At 37.6% G+C, this 21,150-nt stretch overlaps 1 protein-coding gene across 1 annotated transcript in view; it reads left to right on the top strand.

Moving 5' to 3' along the window:
• GPC4 (glypican 4) overlaps positions 1 to 21,150 on the top strand; it is a 108,078-nt gene that overhangs the window by 75,026 nt on the left and 11,902 nt on the right. The window contains exon 3 of the mRNA XM_054577033.1: positions 11,045 to 11,436. Within this exon, the coding sequence (XP_054433008.1) occupies positions 11,045 to 11,436 (392 nt within the window). The remainder of the gene's footprint in view (positions 1 to 11,044; positions 11,437 to 21,150) is intronic.

The raw sequence follows: 21,150 nt of genomic DNA, 5'->3' as shown, positions 1-21,150 counted from the left end.
GACAGTCTTGTGGGGGCTCCCTTGTAGGTAACTAATTGCCTTTCTCTTGCTGCTGTTAAGATTCTCTCTTTGTCTTTAACCTTTGGCATTTGAATTATGGTGTGTCTTGGGGGCGGCCTCTTGGAGTTCATCTTGGTTGGGAATCTCTGCACTTCCTAGACTTGTATGTCTGTTACCTTCACCAAGTTAGGGAAGTTTTCTGTTATTATTTTTTCAAATAGGTTTAAATTTTCTTGATCTCTTTCTTTTCCTTCCAGTACCCCCATGATGTGAAAATTGGTGTGCTTAAAGTTTTCCCAGAGTCTCCTTACATCATCCTCACACTTTTGTATTCCTTTTTCTTCTTGCTCTTCTGATTGGGCATTTTTTTGCTTTCTTATATTTTAAATTGCTGGTTTGATTCTTGGCCTCATCCACTCTACTATTTACTCCCTGTAAATTGTTCATTTTATTTAATGTATCCTTCATTTCTGACCATTTTTTTTGTTTCCATGCTCTTTTTTAATGTGGTTCAAGTTCTCACTAAGTTCACTGAGCATCCCTATAAACCAGTATTTTGAACTCTGTATCTAGTACCTTGCTTGTTTCCATTTTTTTCAGTTCTTTTTCTGGAGTTTTCTTCAGTTCTTTAATTAGGGCCATGTTTCTTTGTCTCGTTTTGGCAGCCTCTCTGTGTTTGTTTCTATGTATTAGGTAGAGCTACTATGACTCCCTGTCTTGATAGTGTGGCCTAATGTGGTAGGTGTCCTGTACAGTCCAGTGGCACAGCTTCCCCTATCACCCAAGTTGGGTACTTCAGATGCACCCTCTGTGTGGCCTGTGTACACCCTCCTCTTGCAGTTGAGCCTTGATTGCTAGTGGCATGTCCAAGGCCAGCCACCAACTGTATTCTGTCCAGGGTCAAATACCATTAGCTACAAAGTGATCTGCAAATGGTTGCTACTTGTGCTGAGCCTGGGGTAACTTAGTGCGAGATACAGGGCTAACTGAAGCCTGATGCTGCTCATTTCAGATAATTTAGAAAAATCTGGAGCATGGGCCAAGACAACCCATTGCTATGGAAAAGTCACTGAAAATAGCTTGGGTAGGCCCAAAAGTTGGATGGCGCAAGGCCTCAGGGAATCACCAGGTTGGGACAGACAGTGGGAGCCAGGTTGATGTAGTCTCAGATATGGTTCCCGCATGCCAGCTCTCTGGTTCTGTGTGCGGAGGACTCAAAAAAGGAACAGTAGCCTCTGTCAGCACTTATGTCTGGGAGAAATCTGACCCCCTCCCCCCACTCTCACCCTGATGCCAGACACTTCAGTTCCTTCTGTATGTCTCTAATGCCTTTCAAGCTGCTGCCCTGGTGCTGGAGCTCAGAATGAGCAAGTCTGTGTAAGTCTGTGTGTGGGCCCTTTAAGAGGAACTGCCAGGGATTCCAGCAGTTTCTTCCACAGCCTCAATCCCTGCTGGTTTTTGCAGCCAGAATTTGCGGGGATTATCTCCCTGGTACTCGAACCCTGGGCTTGGGGACCCTGCATGGGGCTGGGACCCCTCGTTCCTGAGGTGATTCCTCCTGATTTTTATCCACCACATGTGGGTATGGAACCAGGCTGTTCTGTGTCTGCACCCCTCCGACCAGTCACAGTGAATGTGGTTTCTTTAATTCTGTAGTTGTAGGACTTCATTCAGCTCAATTTCTGAAGGTTCTGAATGGTTGCTAGTTTAGTCATAATTTTGATGCGTTTGTGGAAGGAGGTGAGTACTGTGTTTACCTACACCACTATCTTGGCCAGAAGTTCAAAACTCAACTAATTTTTAACAGGTTTTAAGTAAGTCTGTCAAACTCAAAAATTATCGAACTCTTCTTTTAACTTTGCAACAATATGCTGTTTCTATGTGACTAGTAAGTAATATTGAGTATTCATTCTTAGACTTCAGTAAAGTTCAAGTCTAACCTTTTCACAAGCCAGAGAAGAACTTCAGATATAAGTCCAAGATGTGGTGTGCAAAAAATTTTCATAGAAATATGTTAAGGGTGTCCCAAGGCTCTCATCATCTTTGTAAAATTGTGGAGATTGTGGAAAGACATGGCAATCTGGTCCCCACTGGTCGGAGTCTGCTGCTCTCTGCCGCTCCTCACTCAGCAGCACTCCACCCCATTTTTTTATTGGGCGTATCTCCTAGTATAGAGCTCACAGACAGTGACTTTTCTTGTCTGTTAGCCTGCTGGTAAAGCTGTTCTTTCCCCTTCTTGCTCCTGGTGGTTCTGTAGCATTACTTGTGTGATTTCAACATGTAGTTTTTAAAAAGCCATACAGTAAGTGTTAACATATGTTTTTTAAAAAGGACGGAAAAACAGTTTCTCTTCCCCTTTACTTTCAGGCTTCATATTCAATAAATGTGTTAACACTGTTGATCAGTTTCAAAACTGGTCACAAAAATGAATGTGAAATGCCGGTTTGTTTCTTCAGAATTTTAATTTAAAACATGGCATAGACCAAAAGATAGTGAGTACAGATTAATTTTTTTGAAGTAGCTGCTGAAATGTGCTCTGGAGATCAGAACAGAGCTGGGATATGTTGTATATTTCCTCCAGGTTAGGTTATCTACGACAGTTAAATGCTTTTATGGTAAAACCTCAGTTGACTGGTATCTAACAAACCAAAATAATCCCCAAGTGGGTGCTGCATTTGTTGATTGATTGGTTTTTAATCTTCAAGTCTTAAGGAAGATGTTGAATAAAATTGTAAAGGGGATGTCTTGACTGAGAAATCCAAGGGTAGGGTGCTTTTGTTCAAAATTGTCCAAGCCATTATATATAAAAGCCAAACCACAGGTTATTGCTGTGAATGAAAAGAGGAAGTTGGGCAGAGTAACAAAATGGCAGCGGGAGAACCAAGATGGGGGCAGTAAGGCACCACAAAGAAGGCTCAAGACAAGTAATGAGGAAATATCAAAGGGACACACGGAAACCCATGGAGTCAGGCGACTTCAAAGGGACGTCTTTTGGCATCTCTAAGATTACAGTATAAATTCAAAGTGTTGACCCTGAGCCCAGGCAACTTCCTCTGTCATCAAAACTTGAGTCCTGTTTATGAGATACCACTTTTTTTCTAAGTCAGGAACAATTACTTTTTTATAAACTTTCCAATAAAATAAGGCTTAGGGGCTTTTAGGGGATCAGACATGTTTAACCAGAAATCATCCTATTTTCCCAGTTTTTCATCATTCTGCCTCCATGAGCTCCAGTCAGCTCTCACATTTTGGAATCCAGATACCTTTATATTCCTTATCTATAAGGTTGTTTTTTGTTCTACATGTTTAATTTTCTAGTGTTTGCACACCTGAAGAGGCTGTAAGTCTATAAATTAGTTTTTAAGTTGTAAACTGCATGCATGTGTGCTCACATGCACATGCATGCCCCCATGTGCATGCATTTTCAGACCTGGGTGAAGTACAGAAAATTTCTTCAGGGAGCAACAAGATTCTTAGGCTTCCCATATTTTAAACCTGTACCTCTGAGTTGAAGGACTCACCTCTTTTATATACAGTAATCTTATCTTCCACACTAACTTAGATGTTCAATACCAGAAATCTCCCATCCTAGGCTGGAGAGACATGGAGCCTGAAAACGGTAGTGACAGAGCTAGCTACTCCCCCTCTTGGCCAGTTGGAGGATTTTTTTTTTTAAAGTAGAACTTGTAATTAACATAGCTGAATCAGTTGTCTCATAAATATGTTAATCAGATATTCAGTTCAGCAGCCTTTGAAAGAAATGCTTGGCAAAGGGGATAGAAATAATAGAAGTGGGGCATAATCCGTGTTTTGGGACCACAACATCAAGACCCACCCCAAAATGTCAAATTTTGTGAGACTTATTTTTAAAAGAAGCATATCAAACAACCCAAACAGCTTAAGATGAGAACTGCCATGTTAAATATATTTCTGAACTACATAGTAAAAATGATATAACTACAAAGATATATTATTGCTTAACAACTCCCCGATCAAATTGTTTGCTAGATATTTTGCATCTTAAAAGAAATCTTAAGGAAATAGAGATGTTGTGTGATACTAGTCTGCTGGGAAAACTGTCATTTTGGAAGCAAATGTAGCAACTTTGGACTGGAGGCAGAGCACACTAAATTGTCAACCTGCTTCTGCTGTGAACTCACAGTGACCTGAGGCAATTAACTGGGCTCAGTTTTCCCATCCATAAAATGAGGGGGTTGAGCTAGAAGCTTCTAAAGACCCTTTTAATTCTAAAAATTCTGTGAATCTTCTGAACATTTGACTATACCAGCTGCTTTAGTGAAAGGGCTTACAAGATGTTAATTAGCCGTCTGTATGGTACCGTCTATTTTCCTCCTATCATTTCTGAACTCTCCGCTACTTTCACCACGTCTTTGAATACCTTCCCATGAGCCTGAAGCTTGTTAACTTGCATAATAGTAGAAATTTTCTGAATTAGCTTATAATGCACATAAAAGAAATAATTGTCTCTTCCATCTCTCTACATGGGCCAAGTGTAAATTGGAGTGGCCACCCTTTCCTTAAAAAACCCCCTTGTTTTCTGTCATTTCACAAAGGCAGGACATGAAGCATTCTTCAGATTTAGCCAAATCTGTTGTTTTAATCGCTGACTGAAATTTTTTCCATCGTTTATGCTGGCCATTACTTCATTAGGCCAGTAGGAAATCCAGTGTGGCACCTCAGTGAGTTGAGGGCATTAGACTTCACAGACCCATGAAAGGAATGGCATCACTGGGAGTGAGCTGGCCACTTACCTTAAAAGATAAATATATCCAACTAAGTTTTATGGCCCTGTGCTAAGCTGGGATTTGTGCAATTTTTCTGACCCCTGATCTTAACTAACTTTTAACTACCTAGTTTTATCATTGTCTTTTGCTAGGCCATACTGATTTACTAAGACCACCTGGGTAATATTCACACTAAAAAAGTCTTAATATAGCCCTGGCCAGGTGGTTCAGTTGGTTGGAGCATTGTCCCATACACCATAAACGTTGCAGGTTTGATCCTTGGTCATGGCACATGCTGGTGGCAACCAAGTTGATGTTTCTGTCTCACATTGGTGTCTATATGTCTGTCTCTCTCTCCATTCCTCCCTCCATCCTTCCCTCCCTCTCTTCGTCTTTCTAGAATCAATAAAATCATATTCTGGGGTAAGGATTTTTTAAAAAGCCTTAAAATAAATGTCATAGAAATGTATAGCATACATACAACATAGGATTGGCTTTCAATCCTCACCTCAGATTTCAATCATTAAGACATCCTTTTAAAATTTGTTGCTTTTTTTAAAATCTCTGCTACAGTGCAGCAGGCAGCATTCCACAGGATGAGTAGCTAGGACAAAGTGCAGAAAAGACACGAGGACTTCTGAACTTGCAGCAAATGCAGTGTTCTCTCCAGATCATGCTAATATTCTTTGATTTAGTTGGAGAGCATGGCTACTCTTTCCTTTACAATTCTATTTTCTTTTCCTTCTGTGTGAAGGAGACTAAAATGCTGGGTATTTTTGCAATTCTTTTTATAATCTCTCTGTGAAACTTGATGAGAATGAGCCAATGCCAGCTTACTGTAATCAAATCAAGAGCTCAGACAAAACACACACATTTCTGTATTGACAAAGGTTTTCTGCCCTTTGAGTTGTTATCTGAAGTGTGACCAACAGTGGCTCTAGCATTGGCTATTTCATAGGATTGAAAATGCTTGTGCAGCTTCCAGGGAGCCCTGAGCACTTTCACTTTGGGCCACTGCTATTAGCTTTGACTTCTTAAGAAGACATGGCATCAGCAAGAAGCAGCTGATCTGTTTGGACGCAAGTAAATAAATGGAAGAGCTTTGGTTGAACTGCTTTTATCTGCTTTATTGGTTCATTGCACTTTGAGCCTCGGAGTTGAGAACATTGTTGTTCATCTCTGCCCACCCTCTTTCCATGTGTCTGTCTGTGTAGGCAAAGAAAAGGCTTATTTGATCTAGCACTGCCTCCAACTGATTGATTGATAGAATTCCCAAGCAGGCAGGCCTTTCTTGTTCATTGTCCCTGCCTATCTCCATCACTTCTCTCTTGAAAGAATTAGCAGAGCAATTGAAACTCTTGTAATAAATATGACTCAATACAGCGAGGGAAATACATGGGCCCACCTTTTCTGGAGGTCAGTTTGGCAGTGTGCCAGAAGTCTTGAATATGTTCATACCCTTTGATTTAGTAACTCTACTTGTAGGTTTTTATCAAGAAAAGAAAGATCTGCATGCAGATTTAGGTACAAGGGTGTTTATCACAGCAGTGTTTATAATAAGGAAAATAGGAAATGAGGCTGTGTCTTAAGATGATTACATTATGATCTGTTCCTATAGTGTCATAGCATGCAGTTAAAAATTATGTTTCTGAGGAATTTTTAATCACACAGGAAATGTTGACCATACAGTGTTATATGAGAAAAAGGTATAAATACAGTGTGATCTCAAACATGTGACAGTGCATATCTTCATAGGAAAAAGGAAGAAAATTCAATGAACCATTGTTGCTGTCTTTTAATGTTGGAATTTTGGGTAATTTATATTTTTTACACATTTCCATATCTTTCAAAGAGCTACAATTTGGATACTTTATAGGAAAACTTATACTTTTTTTATAAAATATAAAATCTGTTTTGATTTTTAAAATGTTTACAGTTTTTTCTTAAGTAGCACAACGGTTATTATAGACAATTTGGAAAAAGTATTGAAAATACACGGAAGTGCTGGCCAGTGTGGCTCAGTTGTTTGGAGTGTCATCTCATAAATCAAAAAGTCGTGGGTTCAATTCCCCATCAGGGCACATGCCTAGGTTGCAGGTTTGGTCCCTGGTCAGGGTGCATGCGAGAGGCAGCTGATCAATGTTTCTCTTCCTCCTCCTCTCCCTCCCTTCCCTTCTCTCTAAAATTAATTGAGTGAGGATAAACAGAAAAAAAAGTGCACTGAAGCCTCTAGAAATTAAGTTGAATGAATAGAATAAAGAGAAATAAAGTTATTTTTGAAGTCATGATTATTATATTTTTGACTATATAATATTACTGAAAAATTTGGGTGAACAAAATTGAAAAATATATTGAAAACAATGACCCCTTGTCCCCAACACTCAAGCCATCACCATTGTACTGGTATTTACATAATTTTTTGGGGGTACACATAGATAATACATATACATGCATACAAATTGGAATCATAACTCATTGTTATTTTTGTGTCCTGATTTTTCTCTTAATATTAGATCATGAGCAGACAGACTATATTATGAGGTTTGTATATGAGCCCATATAATAGATCCACATAGAGGTTAGTTTACAAAACACTTGCAATAACTGCTTCAACCTTCTAGCTTAAACATGTCCTCAGCCTTCTCCGGGCATTTCTGAATGACAGAGAATCTGGATGTGCTAAAGTAAATTGGCTAGCTGGTACTGGGATTATCCCTAGTAGAAATGGAATGGGGTCCAATGGGAGGAACCTTACAGTACTGAGCCTGTGTCCCTGGCCATGTTATCGAGACAGGGGCCATGAGAGATAGACATTGTATTTACTCACTAGGAACTTTAACATGCAAAGTGCATTAGCTGATAAAATTAACGTTGGGAAGTAAGGGCTATCCCTACTTTGGCAGGATCCCCTTGTGCCCTTTGATATGTTAACAGCCCCAAATAAGGACTGCAGCTGGCAACTGTCTAGTCATCCTAGGAAAGGTCTATTGATGTGCTATAAGTTGATGAAACATTAGTCAACTACATGTTCTTTTAGTACACCATGCCCTTCCAAGCACTTTTGAGGCTTGAGATTATGCCCAAATGAAGGAAAGTATGTGTTAAAAATTTATACAGACTACCAAAAAAGCAAGACGTTTGTAGATGCTTATGTTAGCTGTTCTTCATTAAGTACTTGATCTTGGGTGAGAGAATGGATGGGTGTAACTCTGAGTTTTCTTAACAGTGCAAAAAGTATGATTTGTATCATTTAGGAGGAAGCTGCTTTTCTCAGGAATTTTGCTGATGTGGTTACTTAATATTTGCACACCACACTAGGGCTGTGAATTACAGTCATTACAGTAAGTAAAAAGGAAATTAATCTTTATATGTAAAAGACAGCTTCCTAATAATGTAAATACAAGGTGGTAATTTATAGCACCAAGCAAATGGATTGAATAGAAAGAGCTCCCAATCTCTTAAGGTCATGGGCTAATTCTAGAATGCATTCTCGTTCATTAATCAACGACCAGCCCATTGTTTATAAAGGAGTAACTAATGGCATTTAATAGCAGAACTGAGGGACTTTTGACTTGTTTCAAGAATTTTTAATGTTTATTTGATGCAAGACAAGTGGCTGAGGATAGAAGTTGCAGGAGTACATGATGTTCTTTTTTTAAATGACAGGATATTTAAATAAATAACTTTTATATGGAAAATTTTGCCTTTTCTTCACTCTAGTTTTTCTCATGTTAAATTGGTGCTATTGACATTAAGAATGATCACTTTTTAGAGCTGGAAAATACTTCCAATCCCCTAGCTCAACCCTTGTACTGAGCTGACTTTTGGCAAAGAAGGTAGTATGTAAATGAATGTGTGGAGAAGATTGGGGATTGACCTGCTGTTTAATTCTAAATTTTTCTTTCCCTAATTATTTTGCCTAATCCTTTGTCTTCATCTTTTTTTATATGTATACATGATGTCTATGATTTTATCTCTTTTAATATACTGTACTGTAAAATCTCTTGCCTGGGTTGACATTTCTCTATTCCATGCTTTTCACTCAGTTGTCACTCCTACCCTCATAGATGTCTGGGACATTTCACAGCATTGGAAGCAAGAGCCATTAAGCATTTCCTTTAGCTAAATTGCTCCCAGTTTTATAAGGCCTTGGATCTTCTTAACTGATCTTCAGCAGCTTTGGGTTAATTTGTGTCGTGTCCTGTTGTCCTGTGTCTCCCCCGCAACCCCTCTGCTAATGGATAATATTTGACTTTGCCAGGAAAGATTAAAAACCTACCGTAAAAGATTTTTAAAGTGATCGTAGATCTAACAAAACTCTAAAGGTAACAATAATATCACCTCATGTATTATGGAGAGTGTCCATTTTTTGAGCATCTATTGTGTGCCAGACATTATCCATATGAGGTGAGTTAGTAATAGCTCCATTTTATGGATGAGGCATCAGAGTCAGAGAGATTAAATCTTTTGTCCAATCAGGGTCATAGGGCTCATAAGTAAGAGATCCCATGCTTTTCCCACTATGTCATCCTGCTTTAGATATGTAACATGTTACAGTGTTTATTTCCATCCCTATATTAAGTGCTCATTCATGAGCCCTAGGAATAGCAGTCACTTGATATTTACAGCATAAATTCTTAAGCCTCCAAACTGAAAATTGAAAGGGAAATAAACCCTGATCACAGATACCATATTTCAAGTGCTTGTAAACTATTTCCTTTCTGACTCTCTTTTCAGACACCAATAGCGTCACTTAAAACAGACTCCCTGAGCAGCATTTTTCATGAATACAAGCAGTTGCTGCAAGGGAGATCTAATTTCCAATTAACTCAGCTTCGGATCGTTGTGGAACTCTGGTTTACACTGCTCCTGGCTGAGTTCTCTCTTAGTCACCATGTGTCTTATAATTGGCTTCGGGCATAATGGCTGTGAAGGGATGATTGCTAGGTGTCTAAGGACTACATAGTTTTTCTTCAGCGGTTAAGACCTGAGTCTAATCCTGAATATTGAATAATGGGGGGAAAAGTGGAGATGAGCATTGCAGAGATTAGTGAAGTTGCTATTGATGGCTTTGGACCGTGACCTGAATGTCTTAATTTGTGTTCCATTGCTCATTGTAGAAGGAAATGTCATAGGAAGAAATGGGGGAGCAGGATGTGAAAGAATCATACAACAACATCAGAGAGCTGCTTGTTTGTTAGAGGGAACAGATGCAAAAGTTATTTTCCCTTTTTCCTTACGGCAGATTATGTTTCCATTGATACTGTACCTAATTGGTTTGGATTTTAGAATTTAAATTGTGTCTGCCATCCTTAAAATGCCTCTGAGGCAAAAAAGCACAGGTGAAATAGTGTCATTTAACAGGGCCAGTAAGAATAAGACTAAGGAGAAATGTATTTAAGAGATTAAAATCTTTAATACTTATGTTGTGGGTATGTGGTGTACAAAAAGTAAATCTGAAATAACGTGGTATTCTTACATATTTTTTCAGTTATTTTTCTCTGTTATCTGTAAATATACAAATTATTTGTTTGAGTCTGTTATACATTTCATCTCTGTCTCCCCCCTCCCCCCGCCCCCACTGGAATTAAAACTCATGGTATTACTGTATAAATCCTTTAGGAACTCAGGGTCAACTTGGATACCCCAATTTGTAGCAATGGCACAAGGAACTCTTGAGACCTGATTTTTGTAAAACTTATGTGCTTACCTCTTGGGATGTTTCATTGTTTTCCTTGGCCTCAAGCTTTTCCTAGGCAGTTTTTGTACGTGTCATGTATATATAAGGAGGAGAAAATAAAAAATTGTTTCCAAGTAAAACAGCACCTTTTGGAATACACCTGTCCTGGTGTCAGTTTACAATTAGGAGGCAGTATTCACATTGGTTTAGATTCTTGAAGCAAAAAGTTCTGGGAAACTTAATGTTATAAACTTCATGGACCTATTTTTTTCTAGTTCTTTATTTACCATGACTGAAGGACAAAGAAAAGTGAGTGCGTGCATGGGTGTGTGTTTGTTTTGTATTGACTCCTGATAAGTTGTTTGTTTAAAATTTCATTTTTCCACCTCTCTGACCTACATATGTAAGTGACCTTGTGATGTAGATTTCTTTTCATTGACAAATGATCAGAGAAGCCAAATTCACCAAAAGTAATCCACCCTATTTCCAAGCTTTTTTTTTTTTTCAATTTAATTTCATGGTTTTTTTGTTTTCAAATTTGCCTGAAAAACACTTGGTTATTTAATTACTGAAAGCCCCCTTTCTTTCTCTGTTTTTTTTTTTGTTTGTTTTGTTTTAGAATTCTTCAAAGAACTACTAGAAAATGCAGAGAAATCCCTGAATGACATGTTTGTGAAGACATATGGCCACTTATACATGCAAAATTCTGAGCTTTTTAAAGATCTCTTCGCAGAGTTGAAACGCTACTATGTGGTGGGGAACGTGAACCTGGAAGAAATGCTAAATGATTTCTGGGCTCATCTTCTGGAGCGGATGTTCCGCCTGGTAAACTCCCAGTACCACTTCACAGATGAGTATCTGGAATGTGTGAGCAAGTATACTGAGCAGCTGAAGCCCTTTGGAGACGTCCCTCGGAAATTGAAGCTACAGATTACTCGTGCATTTGTAGCAGCCCGTACTTTTGCTCAAGGTTTAGCAGTTGCAAGAGATGTAGTAAGCAAAGTCTCTGTGGTAAGTGCCATTTGCATTCTGTGTTTTTGTTTTATTTTATTTTAAAAGATAGTTTGGGGGAGGTAGAAAAATAAATCAGTAGAATTCTATTGACTCAGTAACACTCTTCAATTCTTTTGCTTCATTTCTCCTACACTTTGTGTTTACACATTTACCTTATATAGTTATTAACAATAGTATGATGAACATCTTTTTATATATCATTGTCATTATTTCCAGTGGATTTCTTTAGCAGGTATTTTTAGATGTAGGATATATGTTCACTTTGGAGCCTTAATTTAAAATGGGTTTAATACCTCCTCCATACTCTTTCTTTTTTAGCTCGTATTCCACTTCCTCTCCATAGGAAGAACCATACATAGGCATGCTCTCCATTAGGTTGTTTTGAATGAGTCCATTTGAGTCTACTAGTTACAGCCTAGAAAAGCATTTAACATCCATTACTACATGTTTGCTTGATATATGGTATATCCAGGGACTTTAAAGAAGACAGCTTTCTATGACAATTAATGTCGACCACCAGCCCTTGACTTATGTGTGGCGTTGTTTATAGAATTACCAATAGAGAAAATGAAATTGCAGTATGTGGGCTAATGCAGATGAAATGAGTCACATTTTCCTCCTTCGTAAATTAAAGGAATTGGGCTAGACTCGTATTTTTCAGATTGTGTTCTTTGGAGCCAGCTAAGGAGGTACTTCACAGGCCTCCTTAAAATAGAGGCAAGGGAGATGGGTGTCTCCTAGTGGGCGAGACTCTGCATCTATGACCTTATCTCATTGCTCCACCAGAGAAGCTTTGGTTTCCTCAGTTTTATACTGTAGGGTTTTTTTTTAAGCAAGACTTGAAGGGGAGAAAGGTTCTGTGGTCCTTTCATTTCCCTAACTCCCCAAGGTGAAATTCTAAAACTTCTTGAAAGCTCTTCCACTTCTATCCTTCCATCATTCAATACAAGTGAAGAAATATAATATATTGGGCCAACATTATCTTTGCAAGATTTATCTTGGTGTTATTACCTTTAGGCCCTCAAAGGAAAAGCCAAATTTTTGTCCATTTCTAAAAAGCTTGGAGATAAAAGAACAGCAACTTCTATTTGGTTGGCCAAAGAAGTCAATTACATTTTTTCTGTAAAATAAAAGATACATTTTTCATTTTCACCAATAATTTTATTGATTTGAATATTTTGAGTATGTCAGCTATCTCCCGCTAGTGGCTCTAGTTGGTAGAGGCCAGGGGTGCTGCTCAGCATCTTCCAATGCATAAGATAATGCATAAGCCCCACAGCAAAGAATTATTTGGTCAAAATGTCAATAGTACCAAGAAACATTGCAAACCACTTTTGACATGTTTGATCAGTCACAGCATGTTCTCCATATACTCACATCTTTTTTTTTGCATTTCAGTAACATTTTTACCTTTCTTGAAATAATAAAGCATAAAGCACTAACAATGTTGTATATGTTCTTCTTTTTTTAAAAAATTTATTTTAATTTATTTTTTCAAATACATTTGTCTCTGCCTCCCCCCACCACTTTCCCTTGCCCCCTCCCTCCTTCCCTCCCTCAGCTCTTCCCCTTTGGTTTTGTCCATGAGTCCTTGCTCTATGTTCCTTGACTTTCCCTTTCTCTTCCTTTTCCCCACCCCCCCTCCCTCCTTCCCTCTTGTCTCTGTTGATTTCTTTTCCTTTCAGTGTTGCTGGTCTTATTTTCCTTGCATCTTTGTATTGTTGGTTAGGTTCCGCTTATAGGTGAGATCATATGGTATTTGTCTTTCGCCCCCTGGCTTATTTCGCTTAGCATAATGCTCTCCGGTTCCATCAATGCAATATTAAAATGGCTGCAAAAACTTTAACAATTTCAGTTTTTTTAATGCATGCCATATGACAGCTGTCACAAAACAATCTAACAAAATTGTTTTGAATGAAGTTAAAAACAACTAAGCACTCCTAGAGCCATCATATGGAAAAATGTAACAGACATTTTGGCCAACCCAATACTTGTTTTGAGGATTGGAGGAATTGTCAATAAATACTGGACAGCAATGCAAACACTAAAATATCAACCTGATTGCGTATCAGAAAATTTGTTTAGAGTTAAGGTGATGATATAATTATTGCCTGAACTGGAACACTTATTTAGATCGGGAGGTACTTTTTGATTATCATACCCAGACAACATGTGCTGCTAATTTTTAATAAGGAATCAAGACTGTCCTGGACAGACCAGGATCCATAGTCACCCTAGTTAGAGAGGAAACTAACATTAATCAAAGTGAAGATAGAGATTCTAAAGCATTGTGTATTATTAAAAAACTAGGTGCCCGTAGGATATTTTATGTAAGAACTGGGCGATAATAAGGATTCGTTAATTGATTACATTAATTATTACAGTTTGATTGTTCTCTCATCTCTGGGTGAGTAACTGTCAGAAACAGTTCTATTTCTAGCATGTTTTCTTTTCATTTTTTTTCTTCCTGATATATTCATTTTGAATTGTAAAAACATTGTTTGGGGCATATAAGGGTGAGTGGGTAGGTGGGAACAAGTGGGGAGATGATTGTTGTAACTGAAGGAATAATCTGGTTCCTGAACTTCTGCCATCCTCAGCAACCATTATTAATCTTGGAGGTGCTCATGTCACAGTACTTCAACAGAGACACAATTAACCCAAATCAAAGTTATTTACAGTATAGTTCGCCTAACGTTTTCCCTCCTGCAACAATTTCTTGTGTTCATCCTAAGCTGAATAGATGGAAAAGCGCTGCTCTGTGGTTTGCGTGTCTGTGTATGTGCATGTGTGCACACACAAGTGCTGGAAATAAAAGCAAGGAGAGAGTCCCCTTGCAAGTGTTTGAATATTTGTGGTTTATTTACATTAACCACCCACCCACCTTCTTTTGAATTGATTCTTATGAGGAAGGACCAGGCAGCTGGCTCAAGACTGTCTTGTTAGCATTGCTTTGCAAGGTTGGAATCCCCTTAGGGAACTGAGATTCCAGAAAACCCAGGTTGGGGTGGAGGGTGATTGATGAAACAAGGAAGCAGTTTAGAGACAACTCAGTGCAGTTTAAAAGACTAAGGGGTAAAAAGAGTGCCATTGTCCACATCATCCCACCTCCCGAAGGTTAGAGAAAAGTAAGCAGTTGTGGCTTCAGTGTGTTGCGTTCATCTTGACATGGTTCTCAAGATTAACTGTGGAGAATCAGTAAGGTTGACATTTGGTTTTAAGTTTCATACACCCTTACCTATGCAATAAAGAGTATGTGACCGAAAATGAAATAGTCACAATTTCTGATGGTCCTTTTGGCATGATTTTTTTTAAAGCAGGAAATAGATTTCTTGTAACTTCATATTGTTAAGTTGTTTGAGAAAATAACTTTCTAAATATAACTCTAATTTTTTTAGAATTGATCTTAGTTTATATTCATTGTATTTTCACATCCGCATAAGAAATATTTGCATAGTTATGAGAATGCAGTGAATATAAGCTATAGAGCATATATACTTTGAATAAACATTACTTGCCAATTGTTTAGTTGACAACATTGTATTATGACTACTTTAAATGTTGTAATTTAAACTTTAAAAAATATTTTGCTTCACTACTGAGTTTCTTCTAGACTTATGGACTGACTTGAAGTCAAACTCTTCAACTAAATTGGGTTATCAAAATTATATATGCAATAGTAAGCGCTGACTGACGTGGCTGAGTTGGTTGGACATCATCCCACAAAACAAAAGGTCAGTGCTTTGATTCTTGGTCAGGAAACATGCCTGGGTTGTAGGCCAGGTCCCCCATTGCGGGCATGTGAGAGGCAACCGATCAATGTTTTTCTCCCTCTTTCTCCCCCCTTCCACTCTCTAAAAATAAATATGTAAAATCTTTTTAAAAATTATGCAATAATAAGACACTCAGGAATCACATCAGCTTCTAAATGTGCTAAAACACAAATTATGTAAAAACATGTCATCTATGTAATATTTCTGCTTAGAAGAAGCATGCAAGGAATACTTTGAAAAATATTTTTTAAATTAATTTTTAGAGTATGCCTACCAGTTAAACAGATTTTGTTTTGGATTTTTGGGGTGGTTTTTCTGTTATCTATCTATCTATTTATTTATTTTTGAATTTATGGTGATAGAAGGAAAATTACAAAAATTTTTATTGAGTTTATTGGGGTGACTGGTTAATAAAATTATATATGTTTCAGGTGTACAATTCTATAGCACACCATCTGTACATTGTATAATTTGTTCACCACCCCAAGTCAAGTCTCCTTCCATCACCCTTTGTTCCCCTTTACCCTCTTCTACATCCTCTATCCCCCTTCTCTTCTCCTCTGGTAACTTCCATGCTATTGTCTGTCTCTGAGGGTTTTATTTTAATTTAAGGTACAGTGTTACAGGGAAAATAGTAAATGATCTGGCTATCAAAAACACATTTCAAATCGAACATGTTGAATAATCTACATTTGATTAATAAAAGAAATAAGCTTTTCTACCACTTTTGGTACCCAGACAATGTTTTTTGTTTTTTTCTTTTCTTCATATGGGTTCCCACTCCTGCCAACTGCTCTCCCAAATGTATAGTAGTTTGCAGGTGAAACTAGAACAGCCTAAGAGATGAATATGAATGTTCCTTCTTTTGGTGTCTAATAGAATTAATTACCTTGGGTCTGAAAAACAGCTTTCAGAGTAGAGAATGTATTTCCTACTTAAAGAGAGCCACCTCACCTACTTCATATATAAAGAGGTCTTTAATATCCAATATGAAAAGCATCACTGTCTTGGGGCTAGTTATTACATAATTAACTCAAAGATGTCTCCACTTTCTCTTTATCAGTGTATACCCTGCTTTTCCAGTTCGCTTTTACAACAAAAGGGTTGTGGATACATTGGACAAGGATTTGATTATCACTAGGCATTTTTTTTAAAAATCGCCACCAGAGGATGTATTTTTATTGATTTTAGAGAGAGGAGAAGGGGTGGGAGATGAGAGACAGAGATCGATTGCCTCCCATACCTACCCTGACTGCAAATTGAACCCACAACCTTTTGGTTTACAGGACAACATTCCAACTAACTGAGCCACTTGACCAGGGCTGATTATCACTGACCTTTTTTTCCCCTTCAGATGATTTATTGTGCTTATTTTGAAAGTCCTTAGACATTAAATACATATTATTTCTTTCTGTGTGATTGTTAAAAATATATTTTGTTGATAACACCATTGCATTATCACTAAGCTTTTTAAAGGCCGTTAGTCCCAGCGAGCTTAACTTGCATCAAGAGAAAGTCACTTTTTAGTTCAAGAATACTTGTCTTGCTTCAGCTTTTCTGGGCCCAAAACATCCAGCGAATTCAGCTTACTCCATTGAGTTTTATAATTCAAACTACAGAAAGTCCCTTTAATTATTAACAGCTGGTTCACTAATACCCTGGTGCTACACATCCTTGTATTACTTATTCCATCTTTACTTGTCATGGTTCATGATACATTTCTTATTTACCTGCTTGTAGCAGCAGTTTTGCCTGGAAGGGTGAGGTCTGTTGTGGTCTTTCAAACATGCACAAGTGGTTACATGCACCATGAAAATTAATAGATGCTATGCCAGAGAGAGTTGCATTCTCATGGTTTCAATTAACACTGACATAATGGGACTATGTCTACACCCCATCCCCAAACTACAGGGACTATAATTAGAAGTTGGTACCTTACCATTGTGATGTCTAAATGACTGTCCTGCCTGGAAAACAATTTCCATTACTCCGCCCTCATTTCTATCTGTTCACAATACTCAACACCTACAAGAGTACTACACGAATTATTTTGCTACTTCTCTGAATCATTATAAATAAAAATTTTATAAATGGTCAATATAAAAAGCTTTTAGGAAGCAATGTGTAGACATTTATTCAACCATTAATATTCTTTTTCACCTTCAACCTAAGAACTGGAATTGCAGGAGGAAGATGGGACTCTAGCTATAGTCAGGGTAGAGACAGTGATGGTAGGAGTGTGGAAAGAAAGTATCAGGGACTGAATAAATTGAGATCATATACTCTCAAAACAAATAGAGCATTCTACAAGGGGGCTATTGCAATGATGCTTTGGCTTCTAGGTCATAAGTTTGTCTAATAATTTAAAACAAAACAAGACGAACTTTCAAGTATTTATGCATTTTTAATTTTAACTACAATGTATCTATGAAGATTCTTTAATGAATTCCATCTTATTCCACACATTTTGTTATGTTTTTAACATTCTGTTATCGGGAAAATAGGAACATCTCCTTTCTTTGTGTGTGTACTGACTTCAAAACTAGTTAGGAAACTTGTGTAAACTCATCACATCTCACCACATGTTTGGGTTACCTATCTCTTTGACTATAATTTTGGGAAATATTTCCTGTTCTTTTTATTGGGTGCTTAGGGTACCAAGGAACAGATGAAATCTAGACCTTTTCTGTTTGTTTAGTACTATTGGCTGTGCAGGAAAAAATGTTGCATTGAATGTATGTGAGGAACTGAAATAAACTAAAAGGAAATGTGTTTTTAACTTGAGTGCAGCATGTTGACTGCCATCAGTGTACAATGTAGCTTAAGGCTCATTTTGAATTACTGAAATGAAATTTAGGCTGCATGGAGAGTGCTGTTTGTGTCCTTTTTCTTTGTTGCAGTAGTTTTAATGTTGTGTTTGGAAAATGCAGATTATTTTGTGGAAAGTCTCGATCCATTTAGAAGAGTCTTTGCAGAGGAACGGACTTTTCTGCAAACGATTTTTATAGCAGAAGTGGTGTGCATGTGTCATATTAAATGTATATCCTGAGGAAGGCAGGAATGAGTATTTTTTTAAAGATTTTATTTTACTTTTAGAGAGAGGGGAAGGGAGGGAGAAAGAGAGGGAAGAGAAACATTGATGTGTGAGAGATAAGTGGATCTGTTGCCTCTCACATGTTCCCAACTGGGGACCTGGTCTGCAGTCCAGGCATGTGCCCTGACTGGCAATCAAACCAGCAACCTCTCGATTCTCAGGCCAGCGCTCAATCCACTGAGTCACCAGCCAGGGCAGGAATGAGTATTTTAAAAAGAGTCTTAATAAGTTAAAAAGGAAATGAGGATGCTTTTCCCAACTGACTTTTACCATGAAACAGACAAGCACCTAAAATCTAATTTCTAAGGTGCCTCTTATAGTTATCTCAACATTTAGAAAGAGCTTGGTAAGTCTTGATGGATTTTATAAGGCCTGAAAATTAACTATTCATAATATTGAAATTATAGGTCAATAACACATCGATTTTGTTAATATAGAACTATTGCATCCAGATAATGTTCTCTTTCTATTATACTGCTTCCCAAAAAGTAAACACATCAAACCACCTCATTCTTACATAAATAATGTCAAAACATTTTTTCTTGCATAAATAATACCACACTTTTTAGTGGAAATTGATAATCGCTGGTACATTTAGCTGAAATTTTTTCAAAATGTTAAATATTTGATAAAATATGTTATTCTCTGTTTTGTTCAAGTGAAATATTTTCCATGTTGAGCAGTGTTTACTTGAGCCTTTGACTTCTTTTAGCAGGGGTTGGTGAGGTGATATATCTATATGTATGTTTGTGTATATATTTCTATGTATTTATGTATTCATATTTTTATTACCTTGTATCATATTGAACCATTTGAAGGAAATGTTTCAATAATGACTTATTCAGCCAATGCTATATAGCTGAATTATTATTAAACAATATGTACTCTCATTAAAGTATGCAGTCAGTATTGTTTTACATAGAACCGTTGCATCCTAACTTATTCTCCAACATAAAGACTGATTCATTTAGTCAATAAATTCGAAAACTGCAAATTCTTACTAGAAAACATCCAGCCTCATAGCGGAGTGTTCACTTCACTGTATGTGGATATCCTGTACTAGGTCTAGGAGCAATGGAGAAGGACTAGCTCCATGCGCTTACCCCAAGGTTCCTATTGCCTATCACTGACAAGAGACCATTCTAGATAACCATGAAGGGAGTCCAGTGTACTTGTGCTAGAACCAAACTGCCTGGGTTCAAATTTTGGCCACTTTTTATTATTGGAAGATATGGTGTGAGCACCTTAATCTCTTTGGGTCTCTGCTTCCTTATCTGTGAAATTAAATGATGAACTCATCTCATGCAATTTTTTAAGGCTTTAAATGAGCTAAAACATGTAAAGCACTTAGAACAGAACCTGGCACATAGTGACTATTTTAAGTATATCATATAAATGAGTAAAATCCAATAAAAGCTATCAGTACACAAGCTATTCTGGCAAGGAACAGAAGATTTTTCTCTTGAATCTTAACATCAAGAATTTCATGATCATGAAACCAAGGACATTTCCTTTCTGAGAACATTTATTCATCCTTTGTGTTTGTGGTTCAAAGGAGGAAAGGAGGAGCATATAGTTTTCCTTTTCCTATTCTTTCTCAATATCATTTTGAGAAGCTATTAAATCTCTGAGAGGTCTGAAAAATGTGACTTTTATAAAAGCAGTCATAACCATACCTGACTCCTACGCCAGCCCCAAGGGTTCTGGAGGTCCCTGACATCTGGGTTCAACTGACCCTTCAAAACAAAACGAAAATATTTTACATGCCAGTCAAGAGCTGTGACCCAAGGGAATAGTCAGATTGATTATTTTCAATGGTGTTCCATGCAATAGAGAATCAGTACATAACTGGGAGTTATAGTAAGGCCTTGGAATATGGTTACCCTTTTGTTAGTCCTCAGGTGGCATGAACTACCACTTGGTCTTAGGTTTTCTGGAATAAAACTACTTCCATACATTGCTTCTTATCAAGAAGAAAATACAGATAAGCTATTTTGTGTATCCACTGGGATAGTCCAGAGACAGAACGCAGAGCTGGTCTTTGGCACTTTAAGTGTACCATCCTCAGCTTGGGCAGGTCCGCAGGAGTGTAGACCCAAGGCCTGAGGAGTGTTCATATTATTGGCTTTTTCTCTGGGTTTTGTGTCTGTTTTATAACTCTTCTCTTACACTAGTGCCTCATCACACACGAGGGCCTTATTTCCCAGGTTCTGAATTCACTTTATGTAAAATACTGCATGGTGGTCTGATTAGTGCTTGTGAGACAAAAGACAGATTTTCTCCACCTTTAGTATTTCATATATTTTTGTCTTGTCCCAACTTCCTTATAACCTCCCAATTTCTCTTCTCAGTTCTGGTATACTTGGTGTTTCCATAGCATGTTAGAGCTGACTTCCTTGTGATCATTTTCAGTAGTTACACAACAAATCATGTGCAGAGCCGGAGCCAGTACTTAACCAAAGAATGAAATGGAAAAACTCCGCCAAACCCCCAGCTTCATAATCTTTATTTAATAAAAACTCTACTGTGTTATTTAGTGTGGTCTCTGTTTTTAAAACTTGAGCAGTCAATCTATTTTTAGGACAGGGTACTAAGGTCTACTGCATAAGTGATTTAGACTTACAAGAATACAATGGACCAATTCCTAGAGTTAAAAAAGAAAAAGAATTTGTTTGAAAAAAGTCTCTCGAATGTAGCTATTGAGTTTCAAATGTTCTCTTATTTCCTAAAGGCCTATATTTTGGAATTTCTTCGTGTTTTCTAGAACAGGTTCCATGTTCTAAAATAGAAATTCCTACTTGCACCCTGGCTGGTGTGGCTCAGTGGACTGAACGCTGGCCTGCA

Source organism: Pteronotus mesoamericanus, unplaced genomic scaffold (assembly GCF_021234165.1).
Source record: "Pteronotus mesoamericanus isolate MK-2021 breed Mesoamerican mustached bat unplaced genomic scaffold, CSHL_Meso_final contig_40, whole genome shotgun sequence".
Lineage (NCBI taxonomy): Eukaryota > Metazoa > Chordata > Mammalia > Chiroptera > Mormoopidae > Pteronotus > Pteronotus mesoamericanus.
Note: the sequence above shows the minus strand (reverse complement) of the source record. Positions and strands in the feature narration are given on the sequence as shown.